The following is a 26754-nucleotide window of genomic DNA, read 5'->3' as shown; positions in this document are numbered from 1 at the left end:
TACAAATTATTCCCTTGGTAGTAGCTAAATCTTTTCAAGCAAAAGTTGGAGAGGAAATACCAGGTCTTTCAATTTTAAAATATTAGTCATGTCAACATTTTCAAAACCAAAAATCAATTGTATGTGGAACTTTTCTTCATATTTGAAATACTGCTTAATAATCTTGCCAAGCAAAAGACAAACTAAAATACACTGTCTGCTTGACCATTCCTGTACACAGTTTGACTTTCTAATAATACTGTAATACTGATATTTTAAAATACGATTCTGCTGAGCAATAAGCAGAACATTCTACTGCAAAAAATAAATTTTGAAATCAGAATGGAAACCAAATAATCACACTTAGGAGTAAACAATATCTAAGAGTAGCCAAGAAAACAAAATAAATAGCATACATTGTTGCTTAAAAGCCTACGTTAATGAAAGCAATAATGACTTCAATGGGATGTATGCCCATCAAAAAAGATGCTTCATGGAATTAAGGATGAATGATTACTCACAAAAACCTGAAAATACTTGTAAAAACATATACAAGATAATAAACAGATTAGAATATCAGGAATTATAAAGATAAAAAAGTGAGAAAATGTATGAAATCAGTCTCTTATCCTTTGTTTTTACTGTAGGGTATTATGCAAATACCATCTTTGCATGAAATGTTTCCTTGGTATCTCTAATTTTCTTGAAGAGATCTCTAGTCTTTCCCATTCTGTTGTTTTCCTCTATTTCTTTGCATTGATCGCTGAGGAAGGCTTTCTTATCTCTTCTTGCTATTCTTTGGAACTCTGCATTCAGATGCTTATATCTTTCCTTTTCTCCTTTGCTTTTCGCTTCTCTTTTCACAGCTATTTGTAAGGCCTCCCCAGACAGCCATTTTGCTTTTTTGCATTGCTTTTCCATGGGGATGGTCTTGATCCCTGTCCCTGTACAATGTCATGAACCTCATTCCATAGTTCATCAGGCATTCTATCTATCAGATCTAGGCCCTTAAATCTATTTCTCACTTCCACTGTATAATCATAAGGGATTTGATTTAGGTCATACCTGAATGGTCTAGTGGTTTTCCCTACTTTCTTCAGTTTAAGTCTGAATTTGGCAATACGGAGTTCATGATCTGAGCCACAGTCAGCTCCTGGTCTTGTTTTTGTTGATTGTATAGAGCTTCTCCATCTTTGGCTGCAAAGAATATAATCAATCTGATTTCGGTGTTGACCATCTGGTGATGTCCATATGTAGAGTCTTCTCTTGTGTTGTTGGAAGACAGTGTTTGCCATGACCAGTGCATTTTCTTGGCAAAACTCTATTAGTCTTCACCCTGCTTCATTCCGTATTCCAAGGCCAAATTTGCCTGTTACTCTAGGTGTTTCTTGACTTCCTACTTTTGCATTCCAGTCCCCTATAATGAAAAGGACATCTTCTTTGGGTGTTAGTTCTAAAAGGTCTTGTAGGTCTTCAAAGAACAGTTCAACTTCAGCTTCTTCAGCATTACTGGTTGGGGCATAGACTTCGATTACTGTAATACTGAATGGTTTGCCTTGGAAACGAACAGAGATCATTCTGTTGTTTTGACCTAACAGAAGCAGAAGACATAAGAAGAGGTGGCAGGAATACACAGAAGAACTGTACAAAAAAGATCTTCACGACCCAGATAATCACGATGGTGTGATCACTCACCTAGAGCCAGACATCCTGGAATGTGAAGTCAAGTGGGCCTTAGAAAGCATCACTACGAACAAAGCTAGTAGAGGCGATGGAATTCCAGTTGAGCTATTTCAAATCTTGAAAGCTGATGCTGTAAAAGTGCTGCACTCAATATGCCAGCAAATTTGGAAAACTCAGCAGTGGCCACAGGACTGGAAAAGGTCAGTTTTCATTCCAATCCCAAAGAAAGGCAATGCCAAAGAATGCTCAAACTACTGCACAATTGCACTCATCTCACACGCTAGTAAAGTAATGCTCAAAATTCTCCAAGCCAGGTTTCAGCAATACGTGAACTGTGAACTTCCAGTTGTTCAAGCTGGTTTTAGAAAAGGCAGAGGAACCAGAGATCAAACTGCCAACATCTGCTGGATCATAGAAAAAGCAAGAGAGTTCCAGAAAAACATCTATTTTTGCTTTACTGACTATGCCAAAGCCTTTGACTGTGTGTATCACAAAAATCTGTGGAAAATTCTTCAAGAGATGGGAATACCACACCACCTGACCTGCCTCTTGAGAAACCTGTATGCAGGTCAGGAAGCAGCAGTTAGAACTGGACATGGAACAACAGACTAGTTCCAAATAGGAAAAGGAGTACGTCAAGGCTGTATATTGTCACCCTGCTTATTTAACTTTTATGCAGAGTACATCATGAGAAACGCTAGGCTGGAAAAAACACAAGCTGGTATCAAGACTGCCAGGAGAAATATCAATAACCTCAGATTGCAGATGACACCACCCCTATGGCAGAAAGTGAAGAGGAACTCAAAAGCCTCTTGATGAAAGTGAAAATGGAGAGTGAAAAAGTTGGCTTAAAGCTCAACATTCGAAGATCATGGCATCTGGTCCCATCACTTCATGGGAAATAGATGGGAAAACAGTGGAAACAGTGTCAGACTTTATTTTTGGGGGCTCCAAAATCACTGCAGATGGTGACTGCAGCCATGAAATTAAAAGACGCTTACTCCTTGGAAGAAAAGTTATGACCAATCTAGATAGCATATTCAAAAGCAGAGACATTACTTTGCCAACAAAGGTCCGTCTAGTCAAGGCTATGGTTTTTCCAGTGGTCATGTATGGTATGAGTGTTGGACTGTGAAGAAAGCTGAGCACCGAAGAATTGATGCTTTTGAACTGTGATGTTGGAGAAGATTCTTGAGAGTCCCTTGGACTGCAAGGAGATCCAACCAGTCCATTCTGAAGGAGATCAGCCCTGGGATTTCTTTGGAAGGAATGATGCTAAAGCTGAAACTCCAGTACTTTGGCCACCTCATGTGAAGAGTTGACTCATTGGAAAAGACTCTGATGCTGGGAGGGATTGGGGGCAGGAGGAGAAGGGGACGACAGAGGATGAGATGGCTGGATGGCATCACTGACTCGATGGACATGAGTCTGAGTGAACTCCGGGAGTTGGTGATGGACAGGGAGGTCTGGAGTGCTGCGATTCATGGAGTTGCAAAGAGTTAGACACGACTGAGAGATTGAACTGAACTGAACTGATTATGCAAATACCAAGAATATAATAATCTCTGCTCCAGAGGTAATAATCTCTGCTCCAGAGGAGTTTATTACCTCTTAGTGGGAGAGACAACTAAGTAAAAAGTTAGAATAAACAATGCTATGCCGTGAAATTCAGTAACTTAGAGGAAATGGATAAATTTCTTTAAAAACACAATTAACAAAACTACCAGAAGATGAAACAGGAAATCTGACTTGCCTTATAACTATTAACAAAATTGAATTTGTTGTATAAAAAAAGTCTTGCCATCAAAACAAGAAAAAACTCTAAGATGGTTCCCTGGCGAATTCTGGGAATTCAAAGATTTAAGGAAGAAATAATGCCAATTATACAAAAACTGTTTCCGAACTGAGCAGGAGAAAATACTTCAAACTCATTTTGAGGTCGGTATAATCCTAATAGCAAAACCTAACAAAGACATTACAGAAAAAGAAATAAAAGTATATACCACTGTCCCTCATAAACACAGATGCAGTGACATTTAACAGGATACTAAAAAATTAATTCCTGTAGTTAAAAAAAAAGAAAATACTATGACCAAGTATACGTTATCCCACGAATGAAAGGCAGCATTTGAAAATTAATCAATCATATTAATAGAATAAAGGGAGGAAACCTCTATGAGAATTTCAACACAAAAAAAAAAATTTGACAAAATTCAATTCCTATTTCATGATAAAAACCTCTCAGCAAACCAGGAATAGGACACTTGTTCAATTTGATAGAATATGAACAAAAAAATCTATTACTGAGTTGCAGGAGTTCTTTATTTATCCTTGATTATCAACCTTTTGTCAGACACATGTTTTGCAAATATTCTTTGTATTTTCTTGGTTCAGTTCTGCTCTTCACATATTTATTCATTTGGGGAAGCACCACAACTCAATGAATAGGATTTTGGAAGCAAGCAGTTAGAATCTGGAATCACTTATTAGCCAACCAACCTTAATCTTTTGAAGTGAACTGAGGACAAACATGTATTAGCAGCATCAAGTCTATAAGGACTAAACGTGATACTCCATAAAAGCACGTGGCACAGTGTCTTCCCCTTGCCCTCTGTCACCTACTCCCACTTCCCACCAAGCTAGCTATTAAAACTGTCATAATTCAACAAATACTTATTAAGTATATAAGTGAATGAACTAAATGAACTTGGCAATTGAAGAATTTTTCGACTGTCATACATACCCACTGCATGCCATCAAATCCAATTCGGCTTCCTTTGGATTTTGATAAACCAGATCCATTCTAAGAAGATAACAAAAATAAAAGTTAGTAAATGCAAAGCCCAGCACTTAACATTACATTTAGGGCAGGTATGAGGTTCAACTTATGTAACTGGCTAATAATCATTAAAATGCATAATCTAAATACATACAGTCATGAGCTAAGAATTCTACAATTATATAACTACCCAAGATGGACAACATTGAGACTGCTCTAATTTATTAAACAGGCATATATCGTCAACATCTCAGAATCTATTAACTTCCATCAAATAATAGTAAACTCTTTGCTATCTCTTTAGAATTAGTATATTTATAAGATCTTCAGAAGCTACTAGATTCTAAATCATTGTCTCTTTATCTTTATGCCTAAAGGTTTATAATAAAGGTAAGTTATAACACTATACTTCCCTGTTAGGCACTATATTAAAAATCAACTTTGTACTAAACTAAGTCTAACATTTTATCAAAATTATTTATCACTGAACTCTTTCCAATGAGTGATGAAATGTTTGGAAAAATAACAATTTTCACACAATTCTATCAGAAAATTTCAACATCACTGAAACTTTGCACCTCTGACTTTTAGTGTGTTATTATAATAATTTTTAACTGCAATTCTGAATTGCTCCTTATCATGCCCATGAAGAGGAGAATTTCAAAGAAATATTTCTGCAAGGATTTTAAAAACTGATTGATTTTAGGTACTGCAAAAGTAAAGTATGTTAGGAAGATATACAGCTATAATGAAGTTTAATAATGAGAAAGAAGGAAAAAAATGTTACCTTTGCTGATAAATAGTGCTTGTAGTAGTACAACTGAAATAGCAGAAATGCAGAACTTGTCAAAGTTAAAACCACCAAAATCACGTTCTTACTGATTCTACTCATCAGTTTGCAGTGCTCACTTGGTTGTCTTTTGAAAGTAACCCAGTTGGTTTCATCTTTTGGAGTAAAAAGATAATCTTGTTTTCTGTGAAAAATATTTCTGAAGAGCAAAAAAAAAAAAAAAGCCTATATTTAATTTTTCAACTTTATTAACCATGAAAAAGTTACCTAAAGTTCAACAGAACATTCTTTGATTTGGTAATGTCCTATCCTAAAGAAATCATCAGATATAAGACCAAACCTGGAAGAACAAAAATGTTTATCATGGCATTCTTTACAATTGCAAAAAATAAACTTAAGTGGGATATCCATAAAAACTGACCAACAGAGATGGGAGGGATTCTCCCCCAGGGTTTCTGATTTAGTAGAACCGGGGTGAGGCCTCTGAGTTTGCAATTCTGATACATTCTCAGGTGATGCTGATGCACATACTAAGGCCACTGCCAAAGAAAAAATAAACTTTTGGTCAAGGAACATCACCTGTGTAACAGCTCTGTTGTCTAATGTGATGTAGGTTGTGGTCAGTTTTTATAAATATCCCATACACATTTTCAGTTTTTGGCAAGTGTAAAAAAAGCCATGATAAAAAATTTTGTTCTTTAACATGTACACACTACTTTATTTGTTTTTGGCTGCACTGGGTCTTCATTGCTGCACACGGGCTTTCTCTAGTTGCGGAGGGCAGGGCCTACTCTCTAGCTGCGATGTGTGGGCTTCTCCTGTGCAGTGGCTTCTCTCGTGCAGTACAGGCTCTAGGTGCATGGGCTCGGTAGTTTTGACTTGCTGACTCTAGGGTGTGCAGGCTTCAGTAGTTGTGGCACAGGGACTCATTCGTTGTGGCTTGCAGGTTCCAGAATGGGACCTCAGCAGTCGTGGTGCACAGGCTTAGCTGCTCCGTGGCATGTGGAATCTTTGTGGATCAGGGACTGAACCCACGTCCCCTGCGTCACCAGGGAATTCCTCAAAGTTTCTGTTCATCTTTGGTCCCATCTGACTATTCCCTTAGAACAAGTAATTTAATACAGTTCTATTTCTTCTTACCTCCTCTTCACTGTTTGCTTTTGGTCATACACACAACATTTGGTTCTTCAAATGTTTATCTTTATTCCTTTAACTATATACTGCTGCTGCTGCTGCTAAGTCGCTTCAGTCGTGTCCGACTCTGTGCAACCCCATAGACGGCAGCCCACCAGGCTTCCCCGTCCCTGGGATTCTCCAGGCAAGAACACTGGAGTGGGTTGCCATTTCCTTCTCCAATGCATGAAAGTAAAAAGTGAAAGTGAAGTCGCTCAGTCGTGTCTGACTCTTAGCGACCCTATGGACTGCAGCCTACCAGGCTCCTCAGCCCATGCGATTTTCCAGGCAACAGTACTGGAGAGGGGTGCCACTGCCTTCTCCGTTAACTGTATACTAATACCTCTATTACTTCATGCATAAACTTTGTCTTTAGTTCTCCAGCTTTAGTTCTCTTCTACATCTCTCCTTTTAATCCTGACTTTTATTAGCTCACTTTGCTATAGTTCTTTTTTACTCTCAAATACCAATCTCTGTTTTTAAAATCTTATTCCTACTATGTTTCCCTGCCAGTCCTTTCACTGTATCATCTCTGTTCATCTATTAGATGGCTGATATTTATCTTCTCCTTAAAATATGGGCATTATTTACCTTGAGTTCTTGCGTTGTTCAAAAACAGGTGTCAACTAATAGTTTGGCTTTGAGGTCACACCCTCTTTCCTCTGATGACTTACAGGATTTGTACCACTGTCCTGCAATACTAAATACTCCCTTCACAATATGTGATCCTTTCCCTGGCACTACAGGCAAGATGATCTTTTTAATGCATGAATAAAGAACACATTCCTTAGTTTTGAAAAACAATTTTTTAAAAACTAGGTTATATAATGATATTAATGATTGTTATTAGTTTTTCTTCATTATGTGCTCTTCCAATCTGTAGAATCAAGATTTCTTTCTCTGCAACAGGTTTTCTTATGTGTTTTAAATACTTTTCTGTTCTAATGTTGAATTTCTATTTCCAGAACTACAATTAAGCATTTGTTTCATCTCCTTTCATTCCCATTTCACTTTGCTCAACTTTCAAAAGCCTGTCGTCATATCCCTTACTGAGTTTTCAACAATATTAATTCTCTTTTCTGTTTCCTATGCGGCTTTTTATTCCTGATTTTATTTTTCTTTCTTGAGTTCTGCCAAATTATGACTCATTATTTACCACTGTCTTACTATTTCTTCCTAGCCAGTTAGCTTTCTCTATTATTTTAAAGAAGTGGCTGTGTTGTGCTTAGTCACTCAAGTCGTGTCCAACTCTTTGCAACGCCCTGGACTGTAGCCTGCCAGGCTCCTCTGCCCATGGGATTCTCCAGGTAAGAATACTGGAGTGGGTTGCCATGCCCTCCTCCAGGGGATCTTCCCAACCCAGGGATCAAACCCAGGTCTCCCACATTGCAAGCAGATTCTTTACCAGCTGAGCTACCAGGGAAGCCCTTAAAGAAGTGGTTGTCTCCTTAAATTTGTTATGCCACTACAGTTTTCTCGTGGGTCTTCATCACATGTTTTTCCATTTCTTTTTGCTTTTCTTTCTGTAACACTTGTGTAGATACTGTACTCGTTTTCTTTTTATCACTGTTTATCTTTGAATGAAATGAGCTTCACCCAGGCCAATTATTTGCAAGAGGATTGTAGGAGGAAGAATTAAGCCTGTGTTCTGGACTAGAAGATAGTCTCTCTAGCCTACAAGAGAGCTCTTTATGACACAGGGTGTCCTGTGCATGTGTGTGTGCGAGAGAGACAATGTATGTGAGAACAAGGAAGAGAAAGATGTTTAGCCATTATTTCTTGCCTCATCAAAAGAGCGCTTCCTGCAAAGGTCGTGTATCTGTGTGCTTTCTCATTTGTTCTTCCTTTCCTGCTAGAATATGTTGCCAGACATTCCAAGGAAGCTTCTCCTACTGCCTTTCTATGCAGCCGACACCACTGTAAACAGATCTATCTTTCACTGCTCTGTCAGTTCTACCTGAGATCTCTTTCTGTCAGAATGCTCTTTTAATCTCTTCCTGCTTACATTTGACATACAGTTCTCAAATATTTCAATTTGGGATACAGGACTCTAGTCCTACTGAAGATGTAACTATAACTGACCCTTGAACAATGCAGGGTTAGGGGCGCCAACATTTTATGCAGCTAAAAATCTGCATATAACTTATAGTTGGCCCTCCATATATATATATATATATATATATATATATATACGTAGTTCCTTTGTATCTGCATTTCCTTCATATATGTGGTTTGCATCTGTGGATTCAACTATCCAGGGGTCATATAATACTGTAGTATTTACTACTGAAAAAAATCCACACGTTGTAGTTCAAACTTGTGTTGTTCAAAGGTCAACTATACATCTCTGTCTCTCATTTTCCTTGCTATTTCAGGGTAATTTCAGATAGAAGAGGGCAAATGTTTTTACTCTGCCATCTTTAAATCAGAATTCGTAGGATTTTGAAACAATTCAAATGGGCTTCCAGAGTGAAAGCCTATATATAGCAAACATCCAATGATGTTACATAAAGTCAACAAACTACTTAAGAGAAATATCACCAGTGATGTGAGTAATCTACTTGATTTACAGATAATGCATCAAGCAGATAACTGAAGAAATCATGATCATATTCTATCTCCTAAAACTAAAGATTAGCAACATCAAACAATATTAATAATGGTATCAGTCCTGCTGTCAGCTAAAACCTCCTAAAATAAGACAGTCAAATATGTACTGTGATAAGGATAGCTCACAAGATAATAAAAGGAACAGTCTTTATTTTCAGTATTTCAGCTCAGCTTTTTGTAACTGTGTTAAAAAGTACATCAATGTATTGTACTCTGATTCCTAAAATCTAAAGTAACACTTGGAGTGTGCTATAGTCCAGTCTTTCCTGTGCTTGAATTAAAAAATGGGAAGAAAATATAAAAGACCTATATAAACCACTACAGAAAAATAAAGTCAGAATTAATATCTTGTTCTCTTTTTGGACATAACTCTAACCTACTATTAATTCTTACATGAACTAAATCTCCAAAATATATCATCAATCACAACTACATTTTTATTATCAAGATGATACCCAATTAACTTTATTTCATTATTTATTTTCTGTAAATGCCAAACCAATTTAACTAACTGCCAAGATAAGAATATTAGCCCATCAAAACATTCCTTTTTGCTAGAACCATCTCGTCATTAGGAATGGAATTACCACTTTAAAATGAGTAATGTTATACTTAAGAGGCCAAGGCTTATTGAGTTTACCTCTAAAATATCTCTTGCACCAACTTCCTCTTCTTTCTTCACTGCCATTCTAATTTAAACTCTAATTGTACAAATGTCTTAATTCTAATTGATGTCCCAGGTTCCACTTTCTGCCTACTCATAATCTTACACTGACAGACATACAAAGCTGCTGATAAATGAATCAAATTACATCATCAAAATTTTTCAATGGTTCCTTAACATCTACAAGTAAAGCTCAAGTTTCACATAAATTTGACCCATGAACAACACAGATTTGAACTACACAAGCCCACTTACACATAGATTTTTTTTTCAATAATAAACACTACAGTATTACACGATCTGCTGTTGACTTAATTTGTAGATATGGAACTGCAGACATGGAGGGCTGACTCTATTACATGTAGATTTTTGACAGTGTAAAGGATGGTGCCTACCATCCAGTTCTACAAGAATCAAGTCTTTAGCCAATGCAGTTGCTAACCTATAATATATGTGAAAGGAATTCAGGCTGAAGGGCAGGATGAAGCACTCTGTCCTCTGGGAAAACAGGCCTTTAGATAGTTGGAAATATTTCAGGAGAACAGTTTATGAACCTGGACTCTTACATCTTCCCATATTTAGAAAAGCACTAAAATCATTAACTGAGATACATGTTCCTTGTGACTAGGAGTAAACTTCTACAGAGATGTGTGCACGAGTGCACATACCTCTTTGCAAAATTATGTATCTATTGACCTCCCCTATCTACTTCCTCTTCTAAGAAATGACTCACAACTATCTGAGACCATCTCCCACATAAAACTGAAACTCACAGCTCTCACGATGTGTGTTTTTATTTCAGTTGACAGACGTTTGGCACCCCTGACTGTACTGTTCAAGGATCAAATACAGAAGCATTCAAGGCCATTCACAATCTAACTGAACATAAGACAAATTTTTTAGACTTTCTCCCACTTCACACAGTCTATGGTCTCTGCCCAAGTATTCCTGGAATACACACGACACTTTACTATCTCTTTGCTTTTGTTCATTTCCTCTTGTCTGAAGTATTCTCACCTATTTCCAGAGAACCAGTTCTATACCTCTTTACACAACTCCTCTCAATGACCTTCCTTTATGAAGTCTTTCATGCTCTTCCAAGTCAGAAGCAATCTCTTCCAGCTATAAATTCCTAGTCTTACCTTCTTTCAAGGAATAAATATTTACTGTCTACCTTAAAAGGGAGAGATGCCAACAAAATGCTAAGCCCTGAAGATAAAATAAGTAAAATAGCGTTCTCTATCTTCAAAGATTTTAGAGATGAGTATATAAGAGTTTTTAAAAGAATGGTAATTGATGGTGGTGAAGGGTAAGAAGTCCTAAAGAACAGCATGGGAAGTATTTTCCAAAACACACAACCACCATCCTTACCACCTTCACATCTATTAAGAAACACTATTCTGGTTTGTGCTAGACTGTATTAGAGATAAATATAGAGACACTATCACGGTGTAATGGTTATGAAGGAGTAAGTATAGGCTACTATGGAGCACAAAGAGAGGAAACTAACCTTAAGGCTTTTACTATTTTCTGTTTTGAAATACAGTTATTCAGTTCAGTTCAGTTCAGTCGCTAAGTCGTGTCCGACTCTTTGCAACCCCATGAATCACAGCATGCCAGGCCTGCCTGTCCATCACCAACTCCTGGAGTTCACTCAAACTCATGTCCATCAAGTCGGTGATGCCATCCAGCCATCTCATCCTCTGTCATCCCCTTTTCCTCCTGCCCCCAATCCCTCCCAGCATCAGAGTCTTTTCCAATGAGTCAACACTTCGCATGAGGTGTCCAAGGTACTGGAGCTTCAGCTTTAGCGTCATTCCCTCCAAAGAACACCCAGGGCTGATCTCCTTCAGAATGGACTGGTTGGATCTCCTTGCAGTCCGAGGGACTCTCAAGAGCCTTCTCCAACACCACAGTTCAAAAGCATCAATTCTTCGGTGCTCAGCTTTCTTCACAGTCCAACTCTCATATCCATACATGACCAATTCTTCGGTGCTCAGCTTTCTTCACAGTCCAACTCTCACATCCATACATGACCACAGGAAAAACCATAGCCTTGACTAGACGGACCTTTGTTGGCAAAGTAATGCCTCTGCTTTTCAATATGCTATCCAGGTTGGTCATAACTTTTCTTCCAAGGAGGAAACGTCTTTTAATTTCATGGCTACAGTCACCACCTGCAGTGATTTTGGAGCCCCAAAAAATAAAGTCTGACACTGTTTCCACTGTTTCCCCATCTATTTCCCATGAAGTGATGGGACCAGATGCCATGATCTTCGTTTTCGGAATGTTGAGCTTTAAGCCAACTTTTTCCACTCTCCTCTTTCACTTTCATCAAGAGGCTTTTTAGTTCCTATTCTCTTTCAGCCATAAGGGTGGTGTCATCTGCATATCTGAGGTTATTGATATTTCTCCCGGCAATCTTGATTCCAGCTTGTGCTTCTTCCAGCCCAGCATTTCTCATGATGTACTCTGCATATAAGTTAAATAAGCAGGGTGACAATATACAGCCTTGACGTATTCCTTTTCCTATTTAGAACCAGTCTGTTGTTCCATTACAGTTATTAGAATACATGAATCATCTCCCTTATCACACTAAAAATGACTGAATTAATATCCAGAAATAATAAAACTTAAAAAAAATAGTTTTGTGTTCTTTTGAACATTGTGCAGTTATTTGAGTATATTTAGCATACTTATTGAGAAGGCAATGGCACCCCACTCCAATACTCTTGCCTGGAAAATCCTATGGGTGGAGGAGCCTGGTAGACTGTAGTCCATGGGGTTGCGAAGAGTTGGACATGACTGAGAGATTTCACTTTCACTTTTCACTTTCATGCATTGGAGAAGGAAATGGAAACCCACTCCAGTGTTCTTGCCTGGAGAATCCCAGGGACGGCAGAGCCTGGTGGGCTGCCATCTATGGGGTCACACAGAGTCGGACACGACTGAAGCGACTTAGCAGCAGCAGCAGCAGTAGCAGTATACTTATAAATAAAAAAAGTATTAGCATACTTTATGCTTTTAGCATACTTTTTTTTATTTATATCTATCTAAATATACTCAACTGCACAATGTTCAAGAGAACACAAAACTATTTTTTTTAAGTTTTATTTTAAAAAGTTCTCTGTCCTACAGGAACTTCTATAATAAAACAGAATATGAAATATGAAAAAGTGAATTTTTAGAGTTTAATGCCCATACTTAGTTCTAACTCCCGAACAGTAAACATTTAAAAATAACATATGGAGAAATACAGCATAGAACCAAAAGAAAAATATTATTTGTGTATACATTTCTCTTTACATGTGACATTTTAGCTATTAAAAATGCTGAGGAGGACAAGTAATGTATTTTCACTTATACTTAGGTAAAGCTTCATAAAGAAAGCAGTATATCATGTCTAATGGAAAAGAAGAACACTACACAGATAGTAAATTTAAATGATGGGATGGTGGAGGAGACAGAAAATGTTTAAAAAAAAAAAAAAGAAGATGTAATGGGGACTTTAAGGGAAGTTATGAGGTTTAAGTACCTAAGTATCTTCCAGTTCTAATGCAAATATGAGAAGGCTAATATGTAAGTAACCACCTGCAATGCAGGATACCCCGGTTCGACTCCTAGTTCTGGAAGATCCGCTGGAGAAGGGATAGGCTACCCACTCCAGTATTCTTGGGCTTCCCCTGTGGCTCAGCTGGTAAAGAATCCACCTGCAATGAGGGAGACCTGGGTTTGATCCCTGGATTGGAAAGGTTCCCCCAGAGAAGGGAAAGGTGACCCACTCCAGTATTCTGGCCTGGAGACTATATAGTCCATGAGGTCGCAAAGAGTCAAACATGACTAAGCAACTTTCATACTACAGCACAGAATTAGTCTTAGATGACTTGGAAACAGGCTCTAACTAGTGCATGAACTAGGATTTGGCAATTAAGAAGAAAGGAATGGGCAGATCAGCTTCCCAACTGAACCTTTAATGGGTTATAGGTGTCAGAGTTATCAGTCCTATCAGTCTTTGAGCCTGGGTAACTAGAGACCAAGACTGTCACCTCCAGCCAAGAACAAACATATTCTTTTACCCTTTCTTTTGTTCTTTATTATCAATTTGTATCAAGGCACAAGAAAGGCTGGAAAAAACTAGTGGTAGATGACAGTCGCACACAAATTTGAAGGAAAAATGTATAGGATAGGAAGCTCAAGATAGTTCTCAGGCTCTTACTACAACCAAGAGCAGCATTTCATATTCTTTCAGCTTCCCATTGCCATTTCACATTATCACTTGTTCTTTGATGGTAATAGCACGAAAAATTTTGGAATCTGCCTTAACCTGACACCCGTCCCCCACTACTCTTTTGAGGATTATTTTGATAGGGATCTGTTTGAAAGAATGTCATACTGTCTGACTTTCTTATTCCACTTCTCCCCACTTGTGCCTTCTGGATCACCTCTCTTGATATCAGAGGCCCTTGAACAAGAAATGACCAGCCCTAGCAGTGAAGTTAGGTTCGTAGATGACGTATGTTAGCCTGGTGCCCTCAGTGCTGCTAGACCCAATTTACTCAGAAACACTAAGAAATGCAAGGAAGGCATAGTGGTGACAGAATTGAGATTCAAATACATCCGGCACTGCAAAATAAAACAGGAGGCTAAATTAGAGAAGAAAGAGGGTAGTGTAAACAGTCAAAGCCATTGTTTTGAAATAAGGTAGCAAACTGGAAGACATAAAGAGAAAATGCTTCTAAGATGTATTTAGAGAGAAGATGGGGAAAAAAGTCAACATTTTCAGCTGTTCTAAGCCAAAAACACACCAGTATCAACAGATGCTATCCATCTTACTTAAATACCGGCTGGTCCTAATATACTCTTCTTTTTCTTTCATTGCTAACTTTGCAAGATGGTCAGTAACCCGGAAGCAAAGGTTAGACTGTAAGGGTTTACGAAGTCTCTTCATCTGCTTACCACTCATTCACTTCTTAACCCTTTGCAATATAACCTCTCTCAAAATGCTGACACTGGAAGATTAAAAAATTAGTTTCTCCATTTGATGCTCCAGAAAAATCCAAAATACACAGCAACTCCTTCTGAATGACTATGGAGTAGTGAGCTTTTAGAGAATGTCTGAAATGAAAGACCTAGATAAGAAAGAAAATGAAGACAGGAGGGGACTGATTTATGGGGGCAAAGTAAAAGGGTGAAGGAAGTGGCACTGCCTACAAAGTGTGCTGTTCTGTGTTTGATATGAAATCTGGACGGACGTTCTCTTTACATTTGCTTGTTCCTAATCATTTAATTAGATTTACTTCCCGTGTCTACTGACTATTGCCTACAAATATTTTACCAGACTGCTGGTGATGTCCTCTTAAACAGCACTGTCCACCTTCAAGCCAGATTTTTTTCATGACTTGCCCCTCTATTCTGTTAATGGTATCCCTATTTTCTCAATTATTTATGTTCAAAACAGTTTTTACAGTTCTAACTCCTTATTTAATGAGTCAACAAACTATACATTCTTCTCAGTGCCTCTAAAAGCTGTCATTTCTTTCCCATTTCCAGTATAGTTAGCCAACTGTCAAGGCCTTATTAACTCTGCCTAAATAGAAAGCCTCCTACATGAATACAGATAGTCCCTGACTTACAGTTTGACTTATAGTTTTTGACTTTACAGTGGGGCAAAAGTGACAAGCATTCAGTAGAAACGGTGTTTGAATTTTGATTTTTTTCCTGCAGCTAGCAATAGGTCCCACATAATCTCTCATGATGCTGGACAGTGGCAGTGTGAGGCACAATTCCCAACTAACCATGTGATCACAAGGTAAACAACTGACACTTCAGACCATTCTGCTTTTCATTTGTAGTATTCAATAAATTATCTGAAATATTTAATACTTTATTATAAAATAGGCTTCATATTAGATGATTATGCCCATCTGTGTAGGCTAACATATGTGTCCCCAAGACATTTAAAGTAAGCTAGGCTAGGCTATGATGTTCAGCAGGCTAGGTACATTAAATGCATTTTCAATTTATGATGAGTTTATCAAACTGAGGAAGATCTGTACTCTACTACTAGGTTTTCCTTGATATACTTATCTCAGGGACCAAAGTGCAGTCATTTCTACAGTGACACTTTGTGTCACTTTCCCCTGCTTTAAGGACTTCCACGGCTAACTGAGTACTAATCCCCTAAGTGAACCCACTGATACAGTGCCTTCTTACCTTGGTGCATTTGTCTATGCTATTCCTTCTGTGCGTAACAGTTTCTCCCCCACACCCTGCCTCTCTCACTGTCTTTTGAGTAGTTAAGACCATAGGCTCTGAAGACAGACTGCTGCTGCTGCTGCTGCTAAGTTGCTTCAGTCATGTCTGACTCTGTGCGACCCCATAGACGGCAGCGCACCAGGCTCCCCCGTCCCTGGGATTCTCTAGGCAAGAACACTGGAGTGGGTTGCCATTTCCTTCTCCAATGCATCAAAGTGAAAAGTGAAAGTGAAGTCGCTCAGTCGTGTCCGACTCTTAGCGACCCCATGGACTGAAGCAACTTAGCAGCAGCAGCAGGCAGGTTATTTAATCTCTCTGTGCCTCCATCTTAAAAAGTATGGATCTATAAATTTACTTAATTCACAGGGCTGTTCTGTCAGATTAAGATATGTAAAGCACTGAAGAGTACCTGCTGCTGCTACTGCTAAGTCACTTCAGTTGTGTCCGACCCTGTGCAACCCATAGACGGCAGCCCACCAGGCTCCGCCGTCCCTGGGATTCTCCAGGCAGGAGTACTGGAGTGGGTTGCCATTTCCTTCTCCAATGCATGAAAGTGAAAAGTGAAAGTGAAGTTGCTCAGTCATGTCCGTCCCTCAGCAACCCCATGGACTGCAGCCTTCCAGGCTCCTCCATCCACGGGATTTTCCAGGCAAGAGTACTGGAGTGGGGTGCCATTGCCTTCTCCAGAAGAGTACCTAGAACATGACAAATTCTAACATGATAAATGCTAGCAATAAAATTAGTAGACAAAAAACTAGAGACCTTTAGTCTACTAGTAATTCCCTTTGCTGTCCGATAACTAAAGGTCCCCTCATTTACATCCACACAGCACTTGTAGTTGTACTATTTCTGCAGTCAGTCTTAATCAGTTACAGTTCCTTGAGACAGGAGGCTGTCATGTTTCCATATTCCTCAGTATTTCATATTCTATATTCTTCCACAATAGAATTCAAACACATAGATTGTAAAAGATTTATGATGGATTTCCATTACCCTAGAAAAGCTGTGTCCCCAGAACAGTACAAAAGTATTTGAGATAAGTGGTGAATGCAAGTACCAGCAGGTGAAGAGTGACAGCCAGAGTTTATGTCACACAGATCAGTTTGGTTTGTTCCCTCATTCTTTTTTTCCATTAAGTTCACAAATATTACTGGGTCCTATGTACATCCTACAGACACCAGGCAACCTGTAAGCTGTTCCCTGTTATAAGACTCTATAGTATAAACGAAAGATTATGCAAAGGCAGCAGAAAGTTGAGGAACCAAGGATTTCTTTTGACCCAAACATAGTTTACATACATCATTTTCATGGGTCATTTAAGAGCTATCTTAGTAGCATACACACCAGAGTAAGAACAGTGGTTGTCTTTGGGATGGGAGGACTGTAGGTGTTTTTCTTTTTCCTTTTTATTTATCCTATGTGAATATCAATTGGTTTTGTAATGGGAAGAAAAAAATGACTAAGTTTTCAAAAAAACTTAAAAAAGTTCTCTCATTCTATGGCTCAGTTAACAAATATTACAGCCCCTACAACACCACAAGCTTTCATTATTTTAATATCTCCCAATTTTTGGAGTAACAGAATAGCATTAAACCAAGTTATTTGTAACTGGGTAAAGTCTTTCCCCCAAAAATGCAAGTACTTAGCTGCTTGGTTGAGGATGTTTGGGTACTGATCTCAGTAAAACTATAAAGCTAACAGGATCAAACACATGACTCAGCATGCATCAAGTACTTAGTACAATATATAAGTGTGAATACATGTACATACATAAAATCTGGATGTATGTTCACCAATATATCAATAATTCTCATTTCTAAGTATGGACATTAGTGTGATTTTTACATTGTTCTTTATGCTTTTCTACACTGTCCTGATATTTTTATAATGAACACATATTATTTTCATAAAGACAACAAAATTATTAATAAATCTTTGCTACTTAAAAGTATGGTCCTCAGACCAACAAATCAACATCACGTTGGAGCGTGTCAAAAATTCTTAGGCCCTACTGCAGACCCAGTGATTCAGAATCTATATTTAATCCACACTTTAAGATCCTCGGGTGGTTCATATGTGCATTCAAATTTGAAAAGCACTGATTTAGAACACGATAGCCTTTACATGCAGGGACAACAGGAACAACATCTGCCTTCATTATACATTGCAGGCATGAAACATAAGTATTTGTTGAATAAATAAGTATGTAAATGATGTTACTTCTGAATAGACATCAGAATGACAGTGGAGACTGTATCTATCTGAATTATTTATTTTCTACCAGAGTTCCCAGAAATGGTTGCTTAATATTTACTATAAATACTGTTAAATTATTTTAGTAAAATGTTGACCCCCAAAATGTAATCCTTTTTGAAAAGGAGTCCTTGCTTATAGAGATCTATACATCTCTTTCAATCATTTCTCTAGTCTCCTATCTACACATACATCCTATAGTGACTCTTTACAGTCTCTCCCTCAAAGCAAACTCATTTTCAATCTAGAGGGAAACCTTACTACTTAACTTTCTTAAACTCCAGCTATCTAAATATTTAACTGTATGTCCTACACCTCAAATTTAACCCTTTTATTCTCCATCAACTATCTCTCTGCCCCATTCTGGAGAACAGTTCTCCATTGTCACAGACTCACATTTTACAAGTTTTAGAGAAGAGAGACCACTAAGTCTAACAACATTATTTTACAGAAGAGAATAGGATCTAGAATTAAATGACAGCCCAAGAGGCTAGTTATTAGCAACACAAAACTACAGTCTGCACCACTGTACTCCCAATACATTATCACATCCTAGAATTTTGATAGAATTCTCATTTTTATCAACAGCACTTAAATTCACTTTTTAGAAACACAGGTTCAAAATATCAATCACCTAGACCCAAGAAATCAAGTTCTATGTATTGTTGACATTTCTCTCACTCCCTTTTTCTTCCTTTTTAGAACACATTGCACTTCCTTTTCAGTTGAGGTTCCTTCAACATGTAGTGCCATCCTCCCCAAATCCTCTATCCTCCCAGAGGCTTATTCCTGCTGCCTCTACCTTTATCTATGGTGCTTGATAGAGACAGTTCTGGATGACTCAAACTCTACCCATCCTCAAAGTACAGCCCAATCCCAGACTTCTTTTTCCCCAATTTCTAATGCACTGCTCCATCACTCACTTTTGTATTTGTTCACAGTTCAGTTCAGTACAATCGCTCCGACTCTTTGTGACCCCATGAATTGCAGCACGCCAGGCCTCCCTGTCCATCACCAACTCCTGGAGTTCACCCAAACTCATGTCCATTGTGTTGGTGATGCCATCCAACCATCTCATCCTCTGTAGTCCCCTTCTCCTCCTGCCCCCAATCTTTCCCAGTATCAGGGTCTTTTCAAATGAGTCAGCTCTTTGCATCAGGTGGCCAAAGTATTGGAGTTTCAGATTCAACATCAGTCCTTCCATGAATATTGAGAACTGATTTCCTTTAGGATGGACTAGTTGGATCTCCCTGCAGTCCAAGGGACTCTCAAGAGTCTTCTCCAATACCACAGTTCAAAAGCATCAATTCTTCAGTGTTCAGCTTTCTTTATAGTCCAACTCTCACATCCATACATGACCACTGGAAAAACCATCGCCTTGACTAGACGGACCTTTGTTGGCAAAGTAATGTCTCTGCTTTTCAATATGCTATCTAGGTTGGTCATAACTTTCCTTCCAAGGAGTAAGCGTCTTTTAATTTCATGGCTGCAATCACCATCTGCAGTGATTTTGGCTGAAGCTTATTCTTTGGAAACCTACTATCTTCAAAAGTAAAAAGAACCTGATATCATCGAGGTTCTCTTTTTAATCTGAGAAATCTGAGGCCCAGAGAGAAGTGACTTCTCTTGTGTTACTTGAGAACTGGTGATGGTGACAAAATCTGAACACAATTCCCCAGATTCCTATCCAAAGCTTGCGTCAGCTCTCTACGGGTCAATCTTTCCCGACACCCCCGGTTGATAATGCAAACAAAAGGCATATGTCAGTGCCATATGAAACTTTATTTACACGGCCAGCAGTGTCCATCCCATTATCAAGCACACAAAATGGACACGTCAGTAAACACTGCTCCAACTGAACTGAAAGCTGAACCCAGAGGGAAAGCAAGAGAGAAAGGGATGACTAATTCAAATACCCCTCTCTAGAAAGCTATCGTAGCTCCCCCATTGCCCACGGAAGCACCCCACACTCCCTCATGGGCATCAAGGCCCTTGCCAGTTGAGCCCCGGCGTTAGCTCCCGCCACGTTCCTGGCTTCCCGTCTCCGCACCCATCCCTCCAGCCATTCCCCTAATACGCAGAGCTGCCCAAACTTGGGAGCTCCTTTCATGCTTCTACACTTTTACACACATTGGCCCCATAACGTGCAACGCTCTCCTCCTCCCCCTAGATCCTTTTCCAAACCCGGAGACGGCTCTCACGACCCTACTCAAACGTCACGACCTCAACTGGGTCCTACAAGGGTCTCGATGGAGTCCAAATCCGATCCTATCCCGGGAGGAGGATTTTAGTGGCTAACACGACTAGAAGCGTGGCAGCGAGGGGAGGAGCCCGAGCACACCTCCCTGAGGTGCTCGTGGACTGCCTCGCAGAGTATTCCCAGCCCGGAGGGCGCTCAACCTGTGGCCTGCCTGGCCAGGGCAGGTGCCCAGAGAGCTGGGCGAATGCCCAGTGACGGCAGCCGAGCCACTGGCGACACCCTCCTGAGATGCCCGCCCATCCCTGGAGACCAAGCAGCGCCTCTCACACCTTACCTCAGCCAACAGCGGCGGCAACTCCGCTTTACGGCACTCACAGCAACTGCTGCAAAAGGGGCCTTCAAGCGCGGAGTCGTGCGCACTGGTCTGGTTGGTGCCTGAGGCGTAAAGCACGTTCTGGAGACTGGCCACCGGCAGGTCTAGACTCCCGGCGCTTCCTCACTGGCCGAAGGTTACTGAACCCGGAAGTTTTCTGGTTTGGGGGATTAAGCTACGTAGCCAGGCTTTTTTTTTCTTTTTATAATATCTTTTGCCTAGGTAACTACTACAGCAGCGCACAGAGGCGATCTGAGATTTTAGGAAGTGGTCCAAGAATTGGAGAGGCACCCGCTGAGCTGTGTTCCCCAAAGTGTGTGGGTTTGCCAGATAAAATATAGGACGCCAGTTAAATATGAATTTCAGATAAGCAACGAATAATTTTTTAGTGTGTATGCTCTGCAGAGGGATTCAGAATAACTCCAGATTCTGGTTTCGGTACCGTCGGGTGAGACGGGGGATGGAGTGGGAAACGATCGTCGTGCTCAGTCGCTAAGCTGTGTAGTCGCTAATTCTGGTACGACTGTTTTGCGACCCCATGGATTGTAGCCCGCCAGGCGCCTCTGTCCGTGGGATTTCCCGCGAGAATATTAGAGTAGGTTGCCATTTCCTCCTCCAGGGTATCTTTGCCACCCAAGGGTCAAACCCGTCTCTCCTGAGTCTTCTGGCGGATTCTTTACCACTGATCCACGTGGAAAACAACTGAGTTAATATTGCTATTAAGGTGCCTGGGGAACATCCGAGCTCCAGCGAACTGTTACACTCCTGTTAAATTCTGCAAATACACATTCAGTGCCGGACTGGACGAACTTTTAACTGTAATCCAAAGAATTACTGTAAAGGAACACAGATGAATCAGTTTTGACATAATTTTGAAAACTAAAAGCACTAATCACTGTAATTTTAAGTTCTTTCTACAAAAATTTCTATGATCAGCCCAGGATGAAAACTGAAAATACTCTCCTCATATATCTGAGTAGTTTGCTAAACTTTTTTTTTTTTCATTTTGAAATCAGCATTTTATAATAGTAGTACTGCTGGTATGTATAACAATTTTTGTATTAATACCTAATACTGTATATACATTTTCTTACACCCTGAGTTATTTTTAGTCGGTTAACTTGGTTTCCAACTTGATGCATGATATATACATTTTTGTGCATTCTAGAATACTACTATTATGAAATGCTCAATAATGCACATGGAATCTGAACTGTTTTTTGAAAAGGATAAAATTAAAAGTGTTTTTCTTTCTCACCTCCCAGGGTTATGTTCCTTATCAGTTTCTTACTTTTCCTTGCAGAAGTTTTGTGTACATACTGATTTATTTTGTATGTAACCAGACAACACCAGTACTGAACCCCAGTTCCATTGCTTGCTGCTCAAAAGGCCAGTACTCAAGACCAGTGTTAGTGGAAAAGGAAAATTTGCTTTATTCAGGAGCCCTGCAACCTGGGAAGACGGTGGACTGCTGTCCTAAGGCTATCTCCAAGTTGCTAGTTAGGAGAAAAATATTGTAAAGGCAGTGTGAGGGAGGGAGCAGGGTGCGTGACCAGCTTGTATGTCGTTCTTGGAAGTTTCCAGCATCACCAATCTGTTTTCAACCAGTGTGTGGTCTATGTGCTTAAGGTCAGCAGTTTTCATCAGGTGGGGGCCAGCTTCCTGTTAAAATAACTTCAGTTCAGTTCAGCTGCTCAGTCGTGTCCGACTCTTTGCGACCCCATGAATCGCAGCACGCCAGGCCTCCCTGTCCATCACCAGCTCCCGGAGTTCACTCAGACTCACGTCCATCGAGTCAGTGATGCCATCCAGCCATCTCATCCTCTGTCATCCCCTTCTCCTCCTGCCCCCAATCCCTCCCAGCAACTGCTATTAATTGAAATACAGAACATACATAAAAATTCTTGACTTCATGGTTCCTTACAAGTGAAACTCATTAGTTAAGACTGAAGACTGCCAGGGCATGAACTCACTACCCTGAAACTTGATAAAATCATTGAGCATTTATCCAGCCTTTCTTATTAGAACAGGATTTCAGTGTAATCAAAATGCTAATAAGAATTCCAACTAATAAAGAATGAATGATAGAACAATTATTGCTACTCCTAGTGAAATAAGAACAACAACCCTCATCAGCAGAGGCTAAAATTAAGTTGAAATGTTGATGGGGAATTTCCTAATAGGTGGATTAGGCTGGAACCCCCTGAACCCACTGATCAATCTTATCATTAACCCTGGGACAACATCACACCATGCACTTTCAGATGTGATGCAACAGAAAGTACACAGCACTACCTGTGAAAGATTCTTGCCTAAAAATTGAACCCACATTTAACCGTAACTCTCGACTTAACAGAGGCTATAGAGAATCGCTCAGAATGTGATCAATGGTATTTAAAAGGTGGTGGAGAGAACTAATGCAAAATCAGACTTAAGAGACATGCCCAAATGCAATGTTTGGACCTTGTCTGGACCCTGACTTTAAAAAAGCAACCATAAAAACACATTTTTGAGACAACTGAAATTTTAATACGGACTGAGCCATTAGATGATACTAACGGATTGCAGTTAATTTTGCTAAGAATGTTAATAGAATGTGGCTGTGTCATCATTGATGTATACTGCAGTACTTATGGGTGAAATTTTTTAGAACTCTAAAAATGACAAACATGGCAAAATGTTAACAATTGATAAATCTAGATGATGAACATAAACGTGTTCATTATAAATAGCCTCTCTACTCTTCTGCCAGGTGGCTCAGTGGTAAATAATCTGCCTGCCAATGCAGGAGATGCGGATTCAATCTTTGGGTCTTGAAGTTCCCCTGAAGAAGGAAATGGCAACCGATTCCAGTATTCTTGCCTAGAAAATTCCATGGACAGAGGAGCCTGGCGGGTTAATCCACTGGGCTGTAGAGTCAGATGCATGCATGCATGTTTGAAAACTGTCGTAATAAACAAAAGGGGAAAGTTACGAGGTTCATAAATGTAAAGTGCATAAAAAGACTTGATCCATGTAAAGCTTTAAAAAGACAGTTATAATAGAGGATTACATTAGTCAATATTTTTTTTTTTGTAGCCACACCTCAGGCATTCAGGAGACCTGGTTCTCTGACCAGGGATCTAAACTATGTCCACTGCAGTGGAAGCACGAAGTCCTAACCACTGGACTTGCAGGGAATTCCCAACACTGGCCACTCTTTTGATTTAAACTACGGTCTTTATAAATGTGGACCAACTGATTAGCTTTTCTTACATAAACCAGAGACAATTTAATGGATCATCTATAGTTTCTGGTATGTTTCTTTAAAGTGGACCAGGAACTTAAAGATATAAGTGAAGGAATCTCAATGCAGAGTCCTAGATTTGTATTTTTCTTTTTTGTAATCCTCTATAATTTACAATTTTCTTGGATACAGCTAACTCGTCAGCAACTTAATCTTCATCACTGAAGTTCCCCCCACCTTCCTTATAAGTAACTTTTCATACTTGAATTCCATTGGTTTATGTAATATTTAAATTACACAATTAAAACAATGCCATTGGCACAAGTAAGTTGGGGAACAAACAGCTAATTAGAGGTATACAGACCATTCAACTGGCAGGAGCAGCACTTCTCTAGTATACCAGAGGGGAGCCCAGCTGTGAGCCTTCAACTCACTGTGAATCACAGTCAGTGTACTATAACCTGGTTAGCCAGTCCAGTAGGGGAGGGGTACAAGGATTGGTAAAAACAGTCCCTATTATTAGCAGATATCCATCTTTTAAAAATCATCCAGACGCAGTAGCACATACACATCCTGGCCCACTATTAAGACGGTGGGGTCTGGGGCAAAAGGGTAGAAATGGAGGCCAACCTCGATTTAAGTGTCTAAATACCTCAGAGTCGATCATATACACATAACATATAGACTTCTATCTTGATAAACATTTCTTCTCAAGGAACAGAAATCTAGGTTCAAGATTGAATTCTCAGACATGTGCTGGAAAGCGACAACAGGAGAACCAGGTCAGCCTGTTCTCCCTGAAGTCCCCTGGGACTGTTTCTCTTAAGCCTCTAGCTGCAGCTTGCCCAAGGGTCCTGGTAGCGTGAAAGTATACACCCCATTCTGCACATCCAAACTCCTGAACTGCCTCCCCTTGAAGGGAGTCTTAAGTCTGCACATCTCTTAAGTCTCCTGCATGGCAGGCAGGTTCTTTACCACTAGCAGTATTATTTGTGACCGTATATCTAACAGAAATACCTAGAAATAAATGTTTCTAGCGGTATATGTCTGTAGTGCAGAATGTCTTCAGGATGGATTGGGCAAGAGGCCTGCATGTGTTATGGAAGCCAGCTTTGGGCTGGTGGGACAGGGAATTATGGGATCCTGGCTGTCGAGTTTATAGTGGGTAATGGAACATAGACTAGGAGTAGACACAATTCCTCACCAGCTTCACTTGTTCATTCTGTGGTAAGGTACAGCCTGAGATTGAGGATCAGGGCAGGAACCCCTTTCTTGCCCAAGTGTCAGTATACATGCCAATCCCTATGGTATCATGCTATATATACTGTTGCGCTTGCTCTATTTCATGGTTATCATGAAAACCCTCCCATTTACAACAGTATCAGCTGTGTAGGGTTACCTGGAGGTACTATCTAATCCCACGACCTTGTGGAAAATGGGCGTAAACATACTACTGGTACCATGCAGTGTAAAAGTAAAATGAGGTGTAATAAGGACAGTTGGATAAAAAAGTGGAATGTACACAATTTCCTGAGTTCTTGTCCCAGCGATCCAGTCAGGCACATTAGGACTGGTATATCAACGAAATGGTTCTCTAATTAAGGAAGCCAATTCCAAAAATGGTTTATATAACATTTTGAGAGGGGGGCATGCAGAATATATCTATATATTGCTGCACAGTATACAACTTGTGCAGCAACATAGAAAAGGGAAGCCTTCAGAACCATGGTAGTGCACTGTTAACAATTAGGTTGTGTTTTGCTATCATAATGCTGCAATGTGTGTGCGTGCATGCATGCTGACTTCAGTCATGTCCAACTCTTTGTCACCGCATGAACCTTAGCCTTCCAGGCTCCTCTGTTCATAGGATTCTCCAAGCAAGAATCCTATGGATTCTTGGGATTCTGGAGTGGGTTGCCATGCCTTCCTCCAGGGGATCTTCCTGACCCAGGGATTGAACCCACATCTCTTAAGTCTCCTGCATGGCAGGCAGGTTCTTTACCACTAGCATTATTATTTGTGACCGTATATGTAACAGAAAAACCTAGAAATAAATGTTTCAAGTGAAAGCGAAGTAGCTCAGTCTTGTCCAACTCTTTGCAACCCCATGGACTGTAGCCTGCCAAGCTCTTCTATCCATGGGATTTTCCAGGCAAGAATCCTGCAGTGGGTTGCCATTTCCTTCTCCAAGGGATCTTCCCAACCCAGGGATCAAACCCAGGTCTCTTGCATTGAAGGCAGTTTCCTTACCATTGCAGGAAGACTCCTTATATATGTATTTAATACCTTGATCTTTTTTTTGGGGGGGGGGGGGTTGGGGGGGTGTTAGTTCTAAAGGTCTTGTAGGTCTTCATAGAACCGTTCAACTTCAGCTTCTTCAGCGTTATTGGTTGGGGCATAGGCTTGGATCACTGCGATATTGACTGGTTTGCCTTGGAAATGAACAGAGATCATTCTGTTGAGATTGCATCCAAGTACTGCATTTGGGGTCTCTTTTGTTGACCATGATGGCTACTCCATTTCTTCTAAGGGATTCCTGCCTGCAGTAGTAGATAGAATGGTCATCTGAGTTAAATTCACCCATTCCAGTCCATTTTAGTTCGCTGATTGCTAGAATGTCGACGTTCACTCTTGCCATCTCCGGTTTGACCACTTCCAATTTGCCTTGATTCACGGACCTAACATCCCAGGTTCCTATGCTTCAGCAATACGTGAAGCGTGAACTTCCAGATGTTCAAGCTGGTTTTAGAAAAGGCAGAGGAACCAGAG

At 39.8% G+C, this 26754-nt stretch overlaps 1 protein-coding gene across 4 annotated transcripts in view; it reads right to left on the bottom strand.

Annotated features, from left to right (window-relative positions):
- Positions 1-21901, bottom strand: part of FKTN (fukutin) — a 59067-nt gene extending 37166 nt beyond the window's left edge. For 2 of the 4 annotated variants that reach the window (XR_015132005.1, XM_086315793.1), the window contains exons 1-3: positions 20721-21280; positions 5229-5430; positions 4406-4465 (exon numbers count right to left, since the gene is read on the bottom strand). Coding sequence is in view for 3 of the 4 variants with exons in the window: in XM_086315793.1 (XP_086171919.1) it covers positions 4406-4465; positions 5229-5333 (165 nt within the window). In the remaining variant the exon portion in view is untranslated. Of the gene's footprint in view, positions 1-4405; positions 4466-5228; positions 5431-13269; positions 13391-20720 lie in introns of those variants that run through there. The other 2 variants (XM_086315791.1, XM_086315792.1) reach the window with 2 other exon arrangements.
- Between the last annotated feature and the right edge of the window lie 4853 nt (positions 21902-26754).

This window comes from Bos grunniens, chromosome 8 (genome assembly GCF_055505025.1).
Source record: "Bos grunniens cultivar Pamir isolate PY7600 chromosome 8, Bosgru_T2T1.0, whole genome shotgun sequence".
Lineage (NCBI taxonomy): Eukaryota > Metazoa > Chordata > Mammalia > Artiodactyla > Bovidae > Bos > Bos grunniens.
The sequence above is the reverse complement of the archived record's forward strand: the minus strand, read 5'-3'. Positions and strand labels throughout refer to the sequence as shown.